This window comes from Alexandromys fortis, unplaced genomic scaffold, assembly GCF_014885135.2.
Source record: "Alexandromys fortis isolate MF-2015 unplaced genomic scaffold, M_Fortis_MF-2015_v1.1 scaffold_62, whole genome shotgun sequence".
In the NCBI taxonomy this organism is placed as follows: Eukaryota; Metazoa; Chordata; class Mammalia; order Rodentia; family Cricetidae; genus Alexandromys; species Alexandromys fortis.
This window is the reverse complement of record NW_026067942.1, coordinates 9,546,383-9,566,851: the sequence shown is the minus strand read 5'-3', so window position 1 is coordinate 9,566,851 and position 20,469 is coordinate 9,546,383. Positions and strand designations below refer to the sequence as shown.

At 44.5% G+C, this 20,469-nt stretch overlaps 1 protein-coding gene across 1 annotated transcript in view; it reads right to left on the bottom strand.

Moving 5' to 3' along the window:
* Plxna2 (plexin A2) overlaps window positions 1-20,469 on the bottom strand; it is a 201,638-nt gene that overhangs the window by 153,379 nt on the left and 27,790 nt on the right. The window contains exon 3 of the mRNA XM_050148182.1: window positions 17,810-17,992. Within this exon, the coding sequence (XP_050004139.1) occupies window positions 17,810-17,992 (183 nt within the window). The remainder of the gene's footprint in view (window positions 1-17,809; window positions 17,993-20,469) is intronic.

The following is a 20,469-nucleotide window of genomic DNA, read 5'->3' as shown; positions in this document are numbered from 1 at the left end:
CTGGCCTCTACCCACTGTAGGTCAGTGGAATCTTCTGTAGGCCATAACTTACAACACTGCAGACTTTGCAGATTTCTACAAAACCAGCCCCTGGTAAACCACTGGGTTGATTGATACATGTGAACAAGTGCTATTGAAAGCACATGGCAGATTCATAGTTGGATTCCCCAGCCCATTTTTTTGTACAAGTGAGTATAAATGAATATGTCAAAGAACATACTAAGCAGAAGAGAGCACTCAAAGGCACATCCCCCGCTTTCTCAGGGATTCCATCTACTTTTTTAAGGCCCAGAATTTCAATCTATGTTTTTACAGCTCACAGCCACCAAAGATTTGGGGGTGCCCTCCACTTGCACCCTGCGATTCAAGTCAGTCCTGCTGGTGTAACTAACTTTCTGACCGGATCTGGTTTCTGGGACCCAGGTTTGGACAACTTATTAGTCTCCCTTCACACTTGTAAAGCCTACAATTTGGCTTTATAGATAAAACCCTGACCCAGCCTCCATCTCTGGAAGGTATAGTCATCAGCACTCAACCTGGTCCACAGTTCTTGTCTGGGACCTGGACCTTGGGCCCTGCATCTGGCTTCCTGTAGGTTTGCCTTTTTTTCTCCTAAAACTGACATCAGTTTTGAGATAGAGAGTGTTTGTATATGTATATAGATATATGAGCAAATGTACATGCATGTGTTTATGTGTATAAGCATAAGCATGTGCACACATGTATATGTGTGTGTATACATGGTGAGTTGTAAAGTGTTCCTGTTACCTAGGATACCACCATGTGATGATGATCAAGCAGGCCCAACTTCTCATCATCTGGATTTGAACCTTTTTAAAATTTTTATTTATTTTGTTATTAACAAAACCACTCAGTCATGAACCTTGAAAGTTACATCAATGACGTGCTTGGTGAGATATGTCCATTGGTGCAATAGAGACATAAATGTTATGGGAGTAACCAACCACCTTCTGATTGGATTTAAGGCCCACTTCAAAAAATGAAACTCATACCTGATATTGCCATTAAAGTTAAGGTGTGGCTATATAGGTCACAGGCCCTAGGGGAGAATCTATTACTAAGATTCTGCTGAATAGAGATAGCATTAAAACAACTCCTGATGACTTATTGTTATACCCTTAAAGCAGTGTGTCTCTTAACCCTCAACAGAGAAGCTTCTAGGAGTAGATGGAAATTAATATAGAGACCTACAACTGGTCAATATGTAAGAGCTGGAGGAGATGGATAACTTTAAAAAAAACCCAATGTTTTCCAAAGACACAACAGGGAAGTTGCACATATGAATTCATAGTGATTGTGACAGCCTACACAAGATATGCACAGGCTCAAGCTAGATAAAATCTCAGAATGTGGGAACAAAGTTCCACCCTTGGCTGAGGTGCCATTGTCATTTGATAGTTATTAGAGAGGGAGAGTCAATTTTCTTTGTAGGTATGAACCCTGGTATACCCTATATTGTCATATACCAAGTTGGGTTATAAGGGTGGGAGTAGATCTAGAAGGAACTGGAGGAGAAGGATAAACATGATCAAAATACACTGTGAAATTATCAGAATTAATAAAAACATTTTAAAAATTATATTCTTTCCTTGATATTTAAAACAGATAAAAACAAGATACTTTGACTGAAAGATGGAACTGGGGTGAGAGTGTATCTTAGTTAGCTTTCTATTGCTGTGATAAAATACCATAACCAAAAGAAATTTTGGATAGAAAGGGGCTACAACCTATAGTCCATCATCTAGAGAATTCAGGGCAAGAACTCAAGACAGGAACCTGGAGGCAAGAACTTATACAGAGGCCATGGAGGAGTGCTCCTTAACCACTTGTTCCCCATGGCCCATTCATCTTTCTGTCTTAAAGCACATAGAACCACAAGCTAGGGATGGAACCACTCAGAGTGATTTTTGGCCTTCCTACATCAATCATCTATCAAGAAGTATACCACAGGCTCACAGGCCAATCTGGTGACGACATTTTCTCGATTATGGTTTCCTCTACCCAGATGACACTAGATTTTTGTGTCAGGTTGCCAATAAAATCAGCAACACAAAGTGGTCGCTTCAAAGAAACAGTGTCCAATAACTACTAACACTTGTTTTAAGATTTTGGGGTCATAGATAGCTTTGAATCTGATTAAATTAACTACTCCTTTACCCTAAACATTTTATATGCAAATATTTGCAAACCTTTTCTTGCTTTTTTTTCCTTTTTCTTTCTTTCTTTTTTCTTTTTGGTTATATCATTGCCACATGAATTCTGGAATAAAAGTTAAAAGTAATGGGTGTTGTGCTACTATGCTATACTCTGCTTGGATCTTCCTGAAGGTTGCAGCTACTCAGTACAGTCAATGATGAGACCCTGACAGTACTGGCCTTGCCTCTTCCCCTTTAAAAGAGTGGAAGCTCAAACATGAAAGCACAACCACCATCCCTGTCAAATTTCTACTCCAAGAGCCACAGCGTTGATCTTAGTTTTGCGCTGCCCAGGGGACCTAGACATGAGAGAATATCTACGTCTCGGTTTCCATACTGGTCCCATGTTCATGAGCTGACACATCTAGGTGATGACTGTAGTGCAGAGTTCTGGTTTCTGCCAACACTGGTAGTGTCACCTGACCACTCTGGACCGTTTCCTTTCCAATAAGGCCACAACCCACAGGGTTATTAATATTGCAAGCTGAGTCAGAACAAGGACTTGAAAGATCTCTGCGTAACTTAAAAGGGTAAGGGAACTGCCATTATCTTAGCCCTTAGACCATGACTAGGAGACTCGTGTCCAGTTTAGTGCTCTCAGGCCTGGGAGCCAGGGAGAGAAAGAAAAGTCATCTTTTATTTAAAAGTGGCAAATTTTAAGATAAAAAAGGATGGGGCTGAAGAGATGGTTCATCATTTAAGAGCACTGGTTGTTCTTCTAGAGGACCTGGTTCAATTCCCAGCATCCACATGGCAGTTCACAACTGTCTGTAACTCTAGTTCCCGGAGATCCAACACCCCACACAGACATATATGCAGGCAAAACATTGATGCACATAAAATAAATAAAATTTTAAAAATATTTTAAAAGAACGGAGTGGTATGTCACCATTTATGAAACATAGCTTTGGTCTTGGAGTCATTTGCTTTGACTTCTGGGAATTCCTTCCCTCAACTTATGAAGAACTGAAACCTTTGACATGGTCTAAAATTGTATGTGAAGGTTTGGACCCTGGTCGGCTACAGCCTGCAAATCGATTCCCACGTTGCAGTGAGGGCAGACTAGAAGGGCCTTCCTTGGGTCTGTAGACTGCTAATAAGCTTATCTGAGGGAAGGCCCAGTGAGAACAATAGCTAGCCAGAGTGGCCCAGGCAGCAGCTGACTGAGAGTTTTATGCAGTGCTCAGGCTGCCAACACTGGGGACCTGCAGGCAGGTTTATGAGATTAAAGCTCAGAGCCCAATAAATAATTTAGCAGTTTACTACAAAACATACACAAAGTATAATAGCTACTATCTTCAGCAGTCTGATGTGTACACATATTTTAAATGCACATCAGTTTCCTCCACATATTTCATTTGATGTGGAATCTAAAACCAAACAAGAAGAGAAGGAACACTATCTCCTCCACTCCTTCTGAAGCTTTGTCATCTAGATGGAACAACAGGAAAGGATTCATCCTGTATACCAATTATCCAGGGCTTTGGTCTGGTTTCCCTCACCCCTACATTTCTCTTCCCCACTCATTTTCTGTTTTCTATGTATTTTGAGAGAATCTAAAATCTCCCATTATTCATTCAGAAATTGGCTTTCTTCTTTTAGGGGTGTCTTTTATAGAACAAAGCTGGCCCTAGGTGCTATCTCTCACAATGTCACAAGTGACTTACTTATGGGTGCCACTCGGGAGCTGAGATAAATAAATATCATTGCCACAACACCAGAGTCCAAGGTGAGTTTTAATGGTCCAGAAGAGGTAGTGATGGATTGGTAAGATTTGTTCTTGGCTATGAGGAAGAGAGGAGTACTGGAAGGAGTAATGGAAGAAGATGGAAGGAGGAAGGAGTCAGTATGGATGCTGCAAAGGGAGTGGGTGGGAAAGAGCAGAGAAACTCGGAAGAAGTTGCTCGAGCATGTAGAAGCATGGGCAAGAGGTGAGAGGCATGCCTGTATAGAGAGCGTGTCTGTATAGACACTTGAATGAGTAGATAATTCCAAAGGCAGCTCTCCTTTCCTAACTGTAAGCTGCACCAGTCTTGATTACAATTACAGGACAGGAGGCTTCAGGACACCCGGATGAACAAAGTGGAAGATGTTTCCTCCCGCCTTTGTGAAGACCTGGAGGGCGATATCACTCAACACTGTTACAGTGGCCCCGAATCTCTTGTGAAATGCATGGACCCCTGGTTTGTCTGGTCCACACATCACCAAACTCCTCCCTCACCACATTCTGAACCTTCTGGTACTTGGCTTTGGCTGGCAGTGGCTATGGTTTATCTCCTGCTGTTTATGGCCTGGGACAGGCTGCCATGAACAGCTCCCCAAAGAGTAGGGGAAATGCAGGCATCTGCCATTCTGCAGAGTTCTTTCTAGAAATGAAAAGGACAGTCATAAAATGTTCCGGGTGAGGCAGGGGAGGTGGGTAACATGCATCATAAAAAGTGTAATGGACTAATGCCGAAACAGACTGGCTGCAACCCAGGGGTGTCTGCTGAGCTCAGACATAAATATCAGGAAGGCACCAAGGAGACAGCCTTTTTATTTCTATGATTTGATGGTTGTGGGAGGCTGGGCAAGTTTTTCCTCTATTTCTCTGTCTGTAGCCATTCCTCTGAGGATACCACCAATCCGCCTAAGACTGAAGCTGCCCACAGTTTACAACTTCTGCAGCAGTCACAATTAGATTACTGGAAAGATTGGAGGAAAGGGGGTATTTTAGGGTACCTAATACAATCATTTAGAGTAAGTCAGATTTGGGGGTTCTGGATGTAATATCTAAGACTTTGCAAGTGGCAAGATAAAAAAATCAAAGTGAGTAGAGCTATGTGGGACATAGGATGGAACACATATGATAGGAACTGTGGGCTTGTCCTACATCAGCACAACTTCCAGCATTAAAGGGACCAACCGGCAGCTATTCCTACAATTGTCTGACAGAAATTCTACCTCTGCTCAACATCCTTTATAAAGGGAAAATCACTTGTGTGGCAAATGATAAAAATGTAGGTATTAAGGCTTCAACTACACACACTGTTCTGAGACTTTGGGTTGAGGACTGACCAAGTTCTGTGCTAACGCTGGCTACTCACCCTTTGCTGTCTTAGCAGACACTTGCTTTTAAGTGTGTATTTACACAGAATGGTAGACATGTAGGGTGTGAGTGGCAGATAGGGGAAGTGCTTAAAATCTTGCAGGCTAGGGAACACTAGAAGTAATGTCCAATTTTTGCTGATGCTCTCATACTTTTACCCATGTTCTCAAGTCCTTGAAGACTTGTCTACCGCCAAGCCAACTTTCAGTAGTAAAGGGACCGATTAATGGTCCATGTTAGGGGGGAACATGACAGTACCAATTTTAACAATGACCCAACAGAAATCTCATTCCATGAGTAAAGTTTCAAGGATGCCAACTCTTATCAATAAAAGAATGCTTCTGAACTTGGGGTTGACTTTAGTTCACCCAAGACTCCAGTCCTATTAAGAAGAAAAGCAGCAGAAACAATAGTTCAGTTCAGCGTTTTAGCATGTGGAAGGAAGGTACTGAGGGTTTCAGTGTGCAGTTTTCATCTGGGAAATTGCCCTTTTTGCTCGTCATTCCCAAAGGGATGGAAAGCAAAGGAAAGAGAAGGGAGGCCAAGACCTGTGCTAAGTAGCTTTGGTGTTCATTTAACTTCACAGATAGCCCGTGAAAATCTGACAATCTCTCTAAGGAGGCGAACCTCCAACTCTGTGTTTCCAAAAGGTTAACTAACTTAGGCAAGGCCACATTCTCAGCAAATAGAATAAGAACTTGAACTCAAACCATAGTCTTCTCACAGTGACTGAAAAATTCAAAAGGAAAAAAAATCAGTATTGTTGGGAAGAAAAAAATTGCCAGCTTGAAGGTCAAAAGAGCAAGGCTAATGCAGCCCAATGTCACTGGGGCACATAAATATTGTAAGTGATACAGGGTCATCACACAGATGCTATCAGAAAAAGTTAGATAATCCTGTGCACGACAGCTACATGAGCCCTTAGGCGGAGGGCAAGTGAGGCTTGTAGTGTCTCTAGGGTAGAACTGTGCGATCCTCAGTAAAAGCCCAGTGTCTCCGGTGATTCAACATGTTGCAAATCTACCTAGAACAGGGCTTCAAGCACCTTCCTCAAACGCACCATTGTGCCCAAAGGGCTGTTTGATGTATGAGAAAGCTAAGTTCTCTGTGTTCATGGAGCTCCCTGGATGGGGGTGTTGGTGTTACCAGCTGTGAGTGGAGGAGTCTGTCTCAGCCATCCATTTGGAAGTGATCCCAGATGGAACTAACAGTAAGGCATAGCTAATGATTTTCCAGCTAAGCGCACCTCTGATGAAACGAAACACTCCTCTTCTCTCAGCCATGCTCAAGTCTGAGAAGGAAATGACCACAGTAGCATCTAGTCTATGGGTGATGTCAGGTTAGACTGAGGAGAAGACCCTCCTCGGAGCTGAAGTTTGATCATAAGCAGTGCAGTTTACTCTGGAGAGTCGTAAGACTCCAAGAGAAGACACCTGGCTGCTACCTGATCACTGTGTGGTTGCTCCCCCTCCAGGTTCACCTTTGCTCACTGGCGTTTCAGTAAAGGCCTAATACAAATATAGAATGTATAATTTTCACATCATTCCTGGCAAATCCCAGGTGTGCCCTATTTGTATAGTTCCAAGGATGCCATTTCCAACCATGAGAAAGGCACAGGACACAGTGGTACCAGCTTAGGGCTCTATTAATAGCAATCCTGATTATAGGGCTACAAATTTAATTCATAGCAATGATTAATGTCAGAATCAAAGGCATCAGGCATCAATATTGATGGAATTGTAAAGTCCCATAAACAGAGACTGAACATTCGGTCCATCGCCTCAGCAGTGGTCTGCTGTTAACTATTGCATTAATGTCTCTTCCAATTTGCGAAATCAAAATGACTCCATTTCTCAGTGTCCTCTTCACCCACACTGAAACCTCTGCCCAGCCATCTCTGAATGGGTATGAGTGGCAAATAAAGGATCCTAAACAATGTCTTCGAAGAAGAATCTGGGGGCTCTGAGGGTTGCATGGGTAACAGGCCAGGCCCCTTGCTCTACCCAGCAGCGTTCTTTTGTGTCCCCTTCAGAGAGCTCAGAGCAAAAGTGATGCTTGGAGAAAGGGGAGTCAGCTAGAGACTGTGTATGGCACAAAAGGCTGCCACCCCACCCACTGTGAGTCCAAGGAGCCGGCCTGAAGAGAGTGAAGCAAGACAGCGTGTGCTGAGCTGACAGCTGCCATGTTCCTGGTTTACAGAATGCAAACTGTTAGCCTACCCCCTCCATTTCCTGCAACTCCATGAAAAGTAAGGGGGTGGGGCTTGGGTAATAGTTTCCTCTGAGCCTGAAAAATCCTATCCTGCAAGGAAGCTTCTTAAGCAGAAAGGTAAATGACTCAAAATGGCTTTAGCAAGTCCCTGAAGCTAACGAAATTCACCAGCAAAGCTGCCTGGAAGAGGTTTAGACCAGAGTAACTTAGAAAGCAGACTCTCCCACCTGTTGAGCTGCCTGCAGGCTGTGCAGTGTGCTCCAGGGCCTTGGTAATGCAGTTCTTTGAGTTACTTATGTTCTCGTAAGTGACTCCTCACCCATACTCCTATAACTAATCCCTGAAAACTCATTGGTTTGTCAAGTTGGATTTTGGTAGTATCTATACTTTGGTCTGTCGTGGGATCCATTTCTGAGGGGAGAAATGCATGGAGTGTCTCTCTGGGAAAGGGGAAAACTCTTGTCACACAACAGAACTACAGCTGGAATAGCAGATTCTTAGAGTAGATCAATAAAGTGTAAAATCCAGCGGTTAAAAGCACACATTTGGATTAATGGAGATCTGGATACAAACCCAAGCTCCTGCTCTGTAGAAAAGAAACTCTGTCATTAACTCTGTTGGACCTCACTCCGTTTGTTCATATGTACCTGATAGGAGTTGCTGAAGCATAGCTGAAAAGACACTCCTCTCAGGGCTTAGTGTACAGGAAGGGCCTAGTTTACAGCAGACAGACAGAGTTGTTGTCTACCATGTATGAATGGAGAGTCCCACTGCAGTAACTTGCCTGAACCTCTCAGCTCTCCGGCAAACATTTGGTGATTGAGTAGCCTTCCTGCTAGACAGGCTTTGGTAAGAATTCCAGACACCTGGAATAAAGGGTTAGCCCAGCAGCTCACTCTAGGGCAGGCTACATGGTCAGGCCTGGCAAAGGCCAAGTGGCTCCTGCTCTGAGAGAATAAACCCCAGACCAGAGCTGGGTTCTGCTCAGAAAAGAATATTTGCTTTTTAGGGAGAAGCAGCAGTCAATCTAATGTTAAATGTAAGGGAAGTGATTCTTTCACTTAGAGAAGGGCCCAAAGACGAGATACCCAAGCCCGGACTCCAGAATTTCTTTGTTACCAAGAGCATGTGTGAGTTTGAGTAGACCACCCAAATCTTCAAGGCCTGATTTATATATCACTGTCCAAGATCTCTAGATTGGACCTTGTTTTAGAATCCCCTTTAGCTGTAAAATCTATCTACAGTTATAATGCTCCTGATATAGCTTTATATTGTCAACCTTCTCCTTGAGGGCCCTGACCCCTCCCAATTCTGTAGTCTCACCCTTGTCTCTGTTGCCTGCTCACAAACCCCAGAACACTCAAGCAGGGAACAATCTTGTTTGTTACAAAGCCCACTGACGCTATGTCTCATTCCAGAAACAGTGATAATACTCAGCTAGTAGCACTTGCTTTGAGATGGAATCCAGAAGGAGAGACACATTGGCATCAGTTCCTCAACTTCTTTTCTACCTTGAAGCCTAATGAAGTTTCTGAAGGCTGAGACAGGATTGGGATAGACTAGGAGGTTCAGAACTCCAGGGTCATCCTCTCTGCCTTGCATCTCACTGGACAGAAGATATGCTAACAGGAAGGAAAGAGAAAGCTAGCTATTCCAGGAGCCAGGAGTTTTTCATTTGATCATCTTAGATTATGCAAATTACTTAAATATGTGTGGGGCTCGTCTCAACCCTGTAATGTTTGTAATTCTGTCATCAATGTCCACATCTTCCTTTGATTAGCTGTATGACTGGAAATGTATGGAGTATCACCACACGCAACAGAGCACAGAACAACCCCAATTCTTGAGCATCTAAAAATGATGCTAGAAACAAAGGGAACTCAGACCCCTGAAAGAAAAACAGTAACACTATAGGGGTGACTAAAGCCACACTAGCAACGAGGATGCCAGCGGCAACAGCTGCCATTCACTAAGCTCCTTTAAGCTGCACACAGGGCTCTGTATCTGATAGTCTACATCCTTCACTTCAGCACAGCAATCTGGCAAGACAGACAATGGTGTTCCAGTTGAAGAAACTGCTCCCTATGGGGCAGAGCTGTGTGGCACCACAATATTGTGGTTGGCTTGGGTGCATGTATCGAGACAGAACAGTGCTGGTTTGGCTAATTCTGCAAAGCAACAGGCATAGAACCTCACTTCCTGCAGCTCCGCCCTAGGGAGGGCCAGCACATATTGTTTGCTCTCGCTGGTGACTAATGTAGCTGGATGCCAGAGTCCAGTGGGATTAGATTAGATGGGCTCAGCTGGACCAGTCTTCCAAATATTTTTTTCCCATGACTCAGGACTGGGGGTAGGGGACAGGGGTGTCTTCCTCTTTCTGACCTTGCAAACATGTCACTAAAAGGAAGCCTGATCTGATAGTGTCACCACCCCAGGGAATCAGGGAAGAAATGAATTTGAGGGAAAGTGCCCACAGTCACAGAAGACCTTCTGTAACAATCACTATTAAGAAATTTTCATATTCTATCTTTCTAATCCTTATGACAAATATCCAGTGTTGTTGCTACCTTATTCTACAAAACAAAAGAAAAAGGCCACGCTTTGTGAGTGTGCCAAGTTCTGCCTTCCTCGTTCATGTGAATCATTTCCTTGACTTTATTTTTCCATTAGCACTTACCATCTACACAAGCTAGGGATCATGCTCATCTCTGGCTTCTGTCTGTCTTCCTATAGTAATATGGAATCTTCATTAGGATGAATACTGTTGACAGTTTTGGTCACTACTATTACCTAGCTTCTGACACATCTGTTGATGTGATGGGACACCATGACCAGGGCAACACATGAAAGAATGTATTGGGGCTTACAGTTCCAGAGGGTTAGAGTTCACGATCATCATGGTAGGGAACATGAAAAGAAGCAGGCAGGCATGGTACTGGAGCAGTAAACTGAGAGCTTACATGTTAAACACAAGCACAAGGCAGAGAGAGAAAACATAGAGATAGACAAGGGAGAGAGACAGAGTCAGAGAGAGTCAGAGATAAAGATAAGATAAAGTCTCTTTCTGAGACGACAGAGACTTGGCCTGTCATGAACTTTTAAAACCTCAAAGCCTGTGACACACCTCCTCCAACAAGGTCAATTCTCCTAGTTCTTCCCAAATGATTTCACAAACTAGGAACCAAGTATTCAAGTATATGGACCCTACGGGCAGTAGGCTGGAGGCATTCTCATTCAAACCACAACATTCAATAAGCCCTATTTCAGTAACATCATTTCACAGAGCAGGGGTAAGAATCACCTTCTCTCCAGGTCACTGCAGAGATCACTTTGCTGCCAGGTAGTATTCAGAACCAGATCACATGAAACGACAGAATTTCCATTATGCACGTTAATCCTACCACAAAGGAAGGGACTGGAGCAGCTGCTGGTCTTCGGAGAGTCTCTTCTGACAGAGACACTTGTCCATGTCCCTGTCATAGGTAGGCAAGACCTAATTGCCTAAGGGACATGTATGTATGTGGTGGGTACTTTCCTGAGGATGTGGCTTCTACACATTAGCACCTTGGCCTGTAGCAAATTCTACAGAACATGTTTGGATCACCTGAATGCTATGAGCTTGAATCATTACCTCCAATCTCCTGCCTCAAGGCACAGTTCCCTGGTTTTTTAACATTTCTATAATAAGTCCCAAACTGCAAAGACTCACTCTTGTACCATGAACAGCCAGTAGAACACTCTGCTTTATGCCTCAAATAGGAATCACTAGGATTGAACTGTACAAGCTGCACAAAAGATACAAAAAATAAATAAGTTCTTAACTTCCAGTTTTCAGAAGGGTTCTGGGAGACTGGTAGCCCTTTACCGGGGGTCTGTTAAGACTCTGGATAGAGCTGAAACCCTCTGTCTACATCTGTCATGGCTGAGCAGGATATACATATCGGGGAGGGTATCTGTAAGAATGACTTATTCTTTGTGCCAACCAAATGCCACTTTTCCCAGCTTTGGGAAGACCAGTCCTCTGGGCCCAAGGGGTCCATAAAACAACAAAAACAAACAGTGAGCTTGGTGGCAGGAGTCTGGGCAAGGAGCCAGTCTCATTCACTGATGTGGCAATGAGCTCCCCAGCCAGTACCCCACCTCTGATGCAGGCTCTGGAGAGGCTCACCAGCACTCCAGGTCACAGCATGGTTGGGATGCCTGGGGAAGCCAGAAGACCACGTTCGATGTCTCTAGGCTCAGGACCTCCCCAGCTCCTATTCCTGGTTGTTTACAGGATCAAGGATTCATGCAGAGAGAGAAGTGAATCATTTCCACGTTGAGGAACCAGTGGCTATTGTTCTTGTTCGCTGGGATTGGCAAGGAAGAAAGTCATGTTTCCCAGCTTTTCATTCAACCCCACACCACAAGGGGAGCCAAGTGATAGGGTAGGAACTCCGGTGTTAGGGAGGAAGTCTGTGTGAATGTCAGTATGGCCATGTGGGAAGAAGGGCGTATAAATTTGGACATATTGCTTTTATCAATCCTCTGTGTACTAACCCTGGGCCCTAGAAAGGAATCCTGATCAGCTCTTCAAGGCCCAAGATGCTAATACAAGAAGTTCACATTATGTCTGGCTTTGCTTAAGCAATCAATTTTAAGATTACAAGATGATAAGATAGGAATGTCAGGGCTTCTGGTAGGCTGGAGACTAGAAACCTTACCTTGGTCATTCCTTGGAAAACGCAGAAACAGTTTACCTTTTAAAATCTTGGGAATTTCAGTGGCTGCTGTTAGCTAATTATTAAAACGTGACTAAAATGGCCAGGATCCTCCCTAGAGCTTAAAGAGTCTCAGTGAATTTGCAAAAATGTCCCAAGTATTAAAAAGCAAAGGGCTGCTAGAGGAGCAGTGGTTGCCTGAGCCTCTGCACCTGCCTACTGCAAAGCTTCCATCAGATCCAGGTGAGGCAGATGGCTGTGTGTGCTATTGCAGGGTCTCTAGGCAGCACTGGAAGTGCTGTCCCCTCCTACCTTTCCAGCTAAGGTCTCAGAGCACCACTACTCCCTCTTCCAAATACTCTTCCCGCAATCCAGTAGGACTTTCTCTTTCCATGACTCCTCATTCACTGCCAGCCAAGGACTCTACCCACCCATCATGAAAACTGTCCTCTGCAATAGCCCCATCCATAAGAGTCACTCTTGGCACCCGATTCTACTCCAATTATTGAAATAGGAGTTGGCAGAGTATAAACCAGTACATTTGAGGTCAGCTTACAGAGTACCTAATGTGAGGTATTTTCTCTGGGAGTTGGGTCAGAGCTTGGGTATGTAGCAGGCATTGCCCTCAATGGTTGAGGTGACTGGGTAGAGCACGTCACAAGTATTAGACAATAGGCAAGTTTTCTAAGATGCCAGGGGCAGAGAAACAGCAGATTTTACTCCTGGGTACATTTCCAAATACTAGAGGCTGAAGCAGAGTGTCACCTTAGCAAGGACATGTGGTGGTATGTGAGACTGTAGAGTGGGCAGGTGGGTAGAATTCCAGTCACTGTGAATGGTGGGAAGGAACCTGAGCAGCATCACCCTGAAACTTGAGCTAGTCCTCCCCCCCCACACACACTGTCTCCCCTGGTTCAGTGTGTCCCCTGGTTCTGTGCCCCATTAACTTGTGCTTGGACTATATACTCCACTCTTTCCTGGAATGAGAAAGACATCTGAGATGAGTTTCCAGTTCCTGCCACCCTTCTTGAACTGTTTGGGCATTGTCTCTTTTCTATGGGTTCCTACCTTATGCTCTAAGAGGAGGGTGCCATCACACGGGACAGTGTTCAGACTCTAGGACACCATACATCCCCTCCCCTGTGTCTTGCCTCAGGCATCCCATGAATTGCCCCAGGCACCCTCACCACCTAGATCCTGTCCTGCTCATACCCAACACCTCTTCCTGACCCTGAGAAACATTCAGCCATGCTTAGGGCAGGCTCAACCAGCTTGAACTGCAAAGTCCATATCTAAGGTGCCCTGACCTTCTTGTCTTTGTTTCCATTCTCTCCTGTGGCCTCTTTTTCTTTGTCACATCACCTTAGTTACTGTTCTATTGCTGTGAGGAGGCACCATGATCAAGGCAACTTATAAAAGAAAGCACCTAATTGGTGGTTTGCCTACAGTTTTAAAGGGTTAGTCCATGATCATGTCAGGAGGCAGGGCAGCAAATAGGTAGGCAGGATGATGGAACAGTAGCTGAGAGCTTACATCTCATCTTATCCATAATGTGGAGGTAGAGAGAGAGAGAGAGAGAGAGAGAGAGAGAGAGAGAGAGAGAGAGAGAGAGAGAATGGCTGATTCTGGAAGTCTACAAACTAGGGATCAAGCATTCAAGTGAATAAGTCTATAGAGGCCATTCAAACTGCCATATAGATACATGTTCCACTGAAGGAGTCAGAGTCTCCCATAGCAGTGGTATCATGGGAGAGATGCTATAGTTGGACACAGGGCTAAAATTAGGGTTAGATTAGAGTTAGTCATTCTACAGTACCCCTTTCTGGATGCATCTACTGGTATTCATTCCCTAAAGTAAGACAGTTTGGTTATAAAAAGTCCTTCCCTGTGTTATATGGCAAAAGCTGGTTCTGCAGCAGCAACTCCTCCATATCAACCTCTGGGGCCACAGTGACTAAGCCTAACTCATCTTCTACAGGTTGATGGCTAAGCAAGCCAACAAGTGAGAATCAAGTCTGGGCTCAGCCATGAACTGGACAAATTTCTTTACCTTACATTGCCTTTGTGTCCCATCTGCAAAGCAAAGTTGATAAGAGCATTCACCTCAGAGTGGCTGCATCAGAGTTCAATGAGTTAGTAGGTGCAAAGGACTTAATATAGCATCTAGAACATTAAAAGTGTTCAGTATACATTGCATTATCTGGAGAAGTGTCTTTATCTACTTGATTTGCTCTTTTTTCTTGGGGTTTCAGCTCCAAGTTGTAGAACTCTGTTTAACATATCATGATTCCCACATCCTTGCTGCCCTTGTTTATTTCATACTTGATTTCTTAACACTCTATTATGATATTATCTCTCTCATAAAGTGGAGTCAATACTGCTCATGATCTGGAAGCTGTTCTTCTACTTCTATGGTGATGACTAATTGATTTTGCTGAAGCATGTACTACCACACAATTGACTGGGCTCTAATCCTGAGTTCTTTTCTTGCATTCCTCTTTGGCTCAGAGCCATACTAGGCTCTAATGCACCTTTTAAAAGTATAACCCGGTACTCTTCCTCCTTTAGGAGACCTTGCAGACTGACCCCACATCCCTTGATTGAGCTTTTGTACCCTGTGGCGAGGCTTTGCCTACCTTTCCACATCCTATAAAGCACAGCTCTCAGTCCTACATGGACTGCATCTTGGCTTTGATGTCTCAGTCCTATTCTCCCATTCTTTTCGCTGGTTGGTACCTCAGAAGACAAGGGGCCCGTTCTTTGGGTTCTCTGTGTGCATGAACACCCAAGATCACACTGTGGTTATGCCACTTTTGGTGAGTTCACTTCCCCACTCAGGGACATCCTGTTCCTACCAGCCTCTGTAGATGAGGGCTGGACCGTCAGAGAGACGCCTGGCCAGGCAGGGAAGAAGTGAGTAGCTCTGACGCACCCAGATTCCCTCCCCTTGCCTGACTCCTAGCTATTTTTTTCTTTATTTTCCTTCCTGTGTTGAAAGAGCTACCGGGCCTGGTCCATGCTAGAATTTCCTGGGGACATTCCATAAATTCTTCTCTGGAGAGGGTGGGATGAGTGGCTCGGTAAGTAGGAGGCCACTAGGAGCCAGGTATGGCTATCAGTACCTAAAAGAAGTGTGGGTAGAAGAAAAGGGTGAGCTGCTCAGAGGGAAAAAAAGAGGGGTATCATGAGTTCATAGCCAAAGGAACAGCACCTCACAGTAAGAAGGCAGACAGTTTGCAGGTTGGAACAGGAAGTGGGCAGCCCTTGAACCTGCTACCACCACAGTGACTGGTCTACTAGGGCTTCTACAAGACCCAGAGAACTTGGGCCGGGTGTGTGTGTGTGTGTGTGTGTGTGTGTGTGTGTGTGAGAGAGAGAGAGAGAGAGAGAGAGAGAGAGAGAGAGACAGAGAGAGAGACAGAGAGAGACAGAGAGAGAGACAGAGAGAGAGATGAAAAGATGCAAGCAATTCCAGATGTGTGCTATGTAAGACACATAAATACTAAGGGGTCAACAGATACAGGTGTTCCTCTGAAGCATGGCTGGGCCATTCTCCTTCTCTAGTAATACTGACTTCTTAATTTAGGTCTAAGGCCAGAGTAAGCAGAGACACTAGCCCTTGATTGAACTCTAGCAAGTCCGAACCTGAAAGTCACTCTCAACCTACATCCCCCAGTTCCACCACTATGTCTCAAAGTAAAAAGAGTGCCAAGTTTGAGGGTCAAGGCAAGAAACAACTAGCCTTATATTTCTTTGTCTGGATCAGTCACTCTACTTCCCTAAGTTTCATTTTCCCTGTGGAATAATGAGGGCAGTAGGTAGGTGATCTCAAGGCTTTTCAGAAGACAGTCCTATCTTGCAAGGATGGTTCTACTTTGTTAGGCTCACCCTATACATAAAACTTTGGTGATGGGCTTAAAGAGAATTAGTATGAATAGACCAACCTTTAATAGAACTTCCAAGATAGTAAAGGAGACAGTCTGGACCAGCAACTGGAGATGAAAGAAAGATGGATAAAGTGCCAGATACCAGCACAGATGCTGCTCTTGCTGAACCTTAGATAAGCTCTGTACAATTTTAGAGACAGGTACTTCCTTTGGCAGGCAGATTAGTAATAGAAGCCTCATGGGGAGGTGTGTAAGAATAGCACACATAGCCTGCTGAGGATTGTTAGGTGATTTTCCAACTCTCCCCATTGCCCAAATCCCATGTGTCAGGCAAATGTGCCCAATCTGATCAGTTGAGCCTTGCTGAGCAAGGAGGTAGACAGCCTCAGGTATCCAAGCCAAGATGTGACCAGCAGAATACACCACTTCCCAACTTCAAGGAGTAACACCTCTCTCAGGGAACAGTTTTCTTATAGGGAATGACTCCTGCCTTCCCCAGCTTTATGCAAGCAAATGATATGACCACAATCATCCTCTCTTCCACATGCAGAAGCCAAGTCAGGCCCATAGCTGTGGGGCAGAGTGGTGGTGCAAGACAGGAACAAGCAGAAACATTTCCCAAGAGCCAAGAAATGGTCAAAGGGATTTGGCATTACAAAGACCAGAGAAATCTGCAAATTTCTCTATCTTCTCATAACTCTTCCCACCTCCTCTATAACAACTCAGAACAAGAAGAATCTGGAAATTCTTCCTCAGACTCCCTTCCAGTTCCTTTTTCCACATTCCTCAACAACAACCTCCCAGGGCTCTAAATGGATTAGGAGGAAGGAGCGTGGTAATGTCAACATCAAAGGACGAGGTGCAGCAAAGTCTTGTCTGTGCCTTGATCCACAGGTGCTAGGACTAGTGTGGGGTGGCAGGAGAGGAAGTTTGGGAAAAGGGGATTAGCTGGGACCGGAAAGAATGTAGCTGTTTTAATCCCACATAATGAACCAGACTGTGCTCCCTATCCACACCCTAAACACTCAACAAGCAGGTACAAGCTATTGGCTTCAGCCTCCCTTGCAAGAGGGCCCCCTTGTTGCCAGCCCCAGACAGTCTTTTCCCTCCAGCTTGTAGGGGTACCCAAGGAGGCCTGGAAGGTATCTCCTTCCTCCTGGCTGCTGAGGTTTGGGTAAGAAAGTGGGGAAGGTCTACAACTGCTGGAAGGATGGGTAACAGGCCGTGTACCTAAGCACCAATCATGTAACTTAAGGCCAGCATCCATCACTACAGCTCTTAAGACGGAAAACCTGTCCTAACCAACTTCTTTCTGTTTACAGCCAACAGCTGGGTTCCAGGTAGGAGTTGCATGCATATAATTCACGATGTGGATAGCAACAACAGCAACAAAAAATAAGTTTGTTGCTTATAATAAGAGTGGTTTTTCTCTTTAGGCAAAGTACCTTCCCAATACCTCAATATTAGACAACAATGAAATACATTTGTTTTTTTTTTTTTTTTTAGGTCCTCAGTGACTGACGGCTGGAGGAAACAATTTAAGGCTAAATCACAAAATCCCTATCTTCCTCCCCATTCTATTCCCTTCCCTTAAAAAAAAAAACCAATAATTTGCCTATAGTTAAATCTCTACCAACCACTATCTTCTAGAAGAGTCCCTCAACTGAGAAATCAATGTGTCAGAACAGTCAGGCCACCGATTCTTACCTTCTTCAGCTTGCCACTCTTAGTCCCCACAAAAACCACACTGTAGCCATTGTAAACATAAGAAGCCACCGAAGTTAAGCGGTCCCTGCTCGTGGTGTACAGGGTCAGTCCCTCCACAGGAGTGGAGCCTCCCAGAGGTTGGTTGATGTCCAGGCCACAGAAGTTATCATCAATGGGGACTGGCTGAAAGCACAGGAGAAAACTGGAATGAGTCACAGTGAAAGAATGGCAGGGTCACTTCAAACCACCCAACCAGCCTGAGGATACCAGACCTCACAGAGGATCAGGGCTGGGATCAAAGGTCTAATGTGTTAGAGACAAAGCTCATAGCCAACTGGCCCACAGTGACATCTTGGCTCCCATGGGACCAGATTGTGAGTGACTAACCATCTCCACTCTCCCAGAACTAGCATGTGTCTTACCTTTTACCTTTCTGCCAGGAAAGTCAGATTGTAAAGCTGACTGAATTCACCTTCTGCTTCTTTTCATGTCCCCTTAGACCTTGTCAGTCTGTGAAGATCTGTCTATTTTAGACTGGGCTCTCTCAAAGGATATTCAGCCTAGAGGCAACATTGTAAGATTCCACAGGCCTAGAGGTTTCCTGTTTGTTCTTTGAGCAAGCTAGTGAGTGTTTCTTGGGCTGTAGAAGGCATGAGGAACTTTAAGCCACTAAACTATCACTACTACCTGCCATTCTGGGGACTCATTGCAAGTATCATGATAATATTGAATACTGTCTTTTGCTTTTAGATTTCTTCTTTATTTATCTTTGGAGTTCTGGGGGGAGGGTGAATCTGGGGCCTCTTGCATGCTAGGCAAGTAGCATCACTAAGCTACTTCCTCCTTCCTCTTTATTTTTTATTTTGAGACAAAATTTCACTAAATTTCTCAGGCAGGGCTTGAACTTGTGACCCTCCTGACTTAGCTTCCCCAGTAACTGAGATTACAGGCCTGTACCACCAGGCTGTGATGGAAAATTTAATCTACATCAGAGTCTTCATTTGGTATGATATGTCCCCCACCTTTGGAAAGAATTATAGAGGATTAAATGAAATGATGTACGTAAAAGACTTTTATCATTGTATGCCACTATCTCCTGTACATTATAGGTGTTCAAAGAGATGTCTTCTTATATCAGTCTTTTGAGGGGATTAATGATAGGCCAGGAGGAACTGTGTCACTTTGAAAGAAGGCTCCCTTATGTAAGTGAGAAAACTTGCCGTACAGAGAATGAGAAGACTCATTCCCACCCTGTGTTCAGGCTAAGTCCACTGGGGGCCACAGCATCCTCTTCTGGAACTGTCAAGTGGAGACTCAGATGGATAGTGTTGTGCTTTGAATGAGAATGTCCCCCCACAGGCTTGTATGTTTAAATGTTTGGTTTCCAGTTGGTAGACTGTTCAGGAAGAATTAGGAAGTGTGGCATTGTTGGAGGAGGTATGCACTGAGGGTGGGGCTTTCAAGCTTCAGAAGACGACAGCCTGCCCAGCCAGATGTCTCTCTGGGTAGAGAGGGGGAAAAAGGAGGGAACTGCATGACTCTTAAGAATAGGGGATGCACAGTGCCTGGCACGAGGCTGGATTTTGATGGGTGCCCCAAGACACCCCAGCTAACTGCTCAGCATGAAATCTTGCAGTAAAGGCTGCAGATTCTGAATAAAAAAAGACCTTGAGTGCTGGGGGAGCTGTTCCCACCTGCTCTGGAATAGGCTTCTCAGAAAACAGAAGCCATAGCAGTGAGCAGCGCAGAAGCCTCCTCAGCCTTGCTTTTTCACCCTCATCAGGGAGGAGTAACTGATGCTTCATTTCCTCTGAATAATCGGTTAATAAGTTAGAGCACATTATTTTTTCCTCAAGCTAGTGTTCCTGCCTCGGCTCTGAGGGGAACTAGGACATGTCTCTGGGACCTTGGTACCTGTGGACAGCTGCCCCTCTTACGACGGCAGGACTGATGGTGCTAAAAATACATAAGCACTCCGTTAGAAAGAACATCAAGTTTTAGAGTAAGAATGGCCTTGAACTCTGGGTGGCAAACTCTACACCACAGCTTGGAATGGGAAAAAGCCATTGTATAATAGTGCTAGGTCATTGGGAGATGTCTATGTATACCTCTACATCCGATGATGTCACTCCCACTTGAAGCCAGCCTGTCTGGCAGTGTTTACAGCACAGGAATTGCCAAATAATGTAGACCAGGGCTCTCTTGCTTCCTCTGTTTTGTGGAGTTAGTTGCTTACTATTTTCCAAGGTTACTGGACAGTGCCAAGCAGGGAGTTACCAGCCACACTCTCTACCCTTGCTGCCTCTCTTACTCATCCTTGTTCTGTAAGCAGTGGCTGCTCAATAAGACTTAGGTAATCTAGATTTTAGCCCTGTCCTTACTGCACCAGCCCTTCCTACTTGCCCTCTCTAGGCCTCAGTTTTCTCATCTATAAAATAATAGAGTCATCTCATTGTCAAAATTCTTTGGAGATTTGTTTTCATGATTTCAGGTTTTTTTTCTACCACTTTGTCCAGGGCCTAGTAGAGCTACAGTGTTGTAACTGAAACCAGTTTCTGAGATACGATGACAGAAGTGAAAAGCCCTGTCTGGCAACTCTGGGTTTCTCTAGTTTCTTTCTGAGGCTAGCATCTCCAGAACAACAAAGAAAATGACCTGTT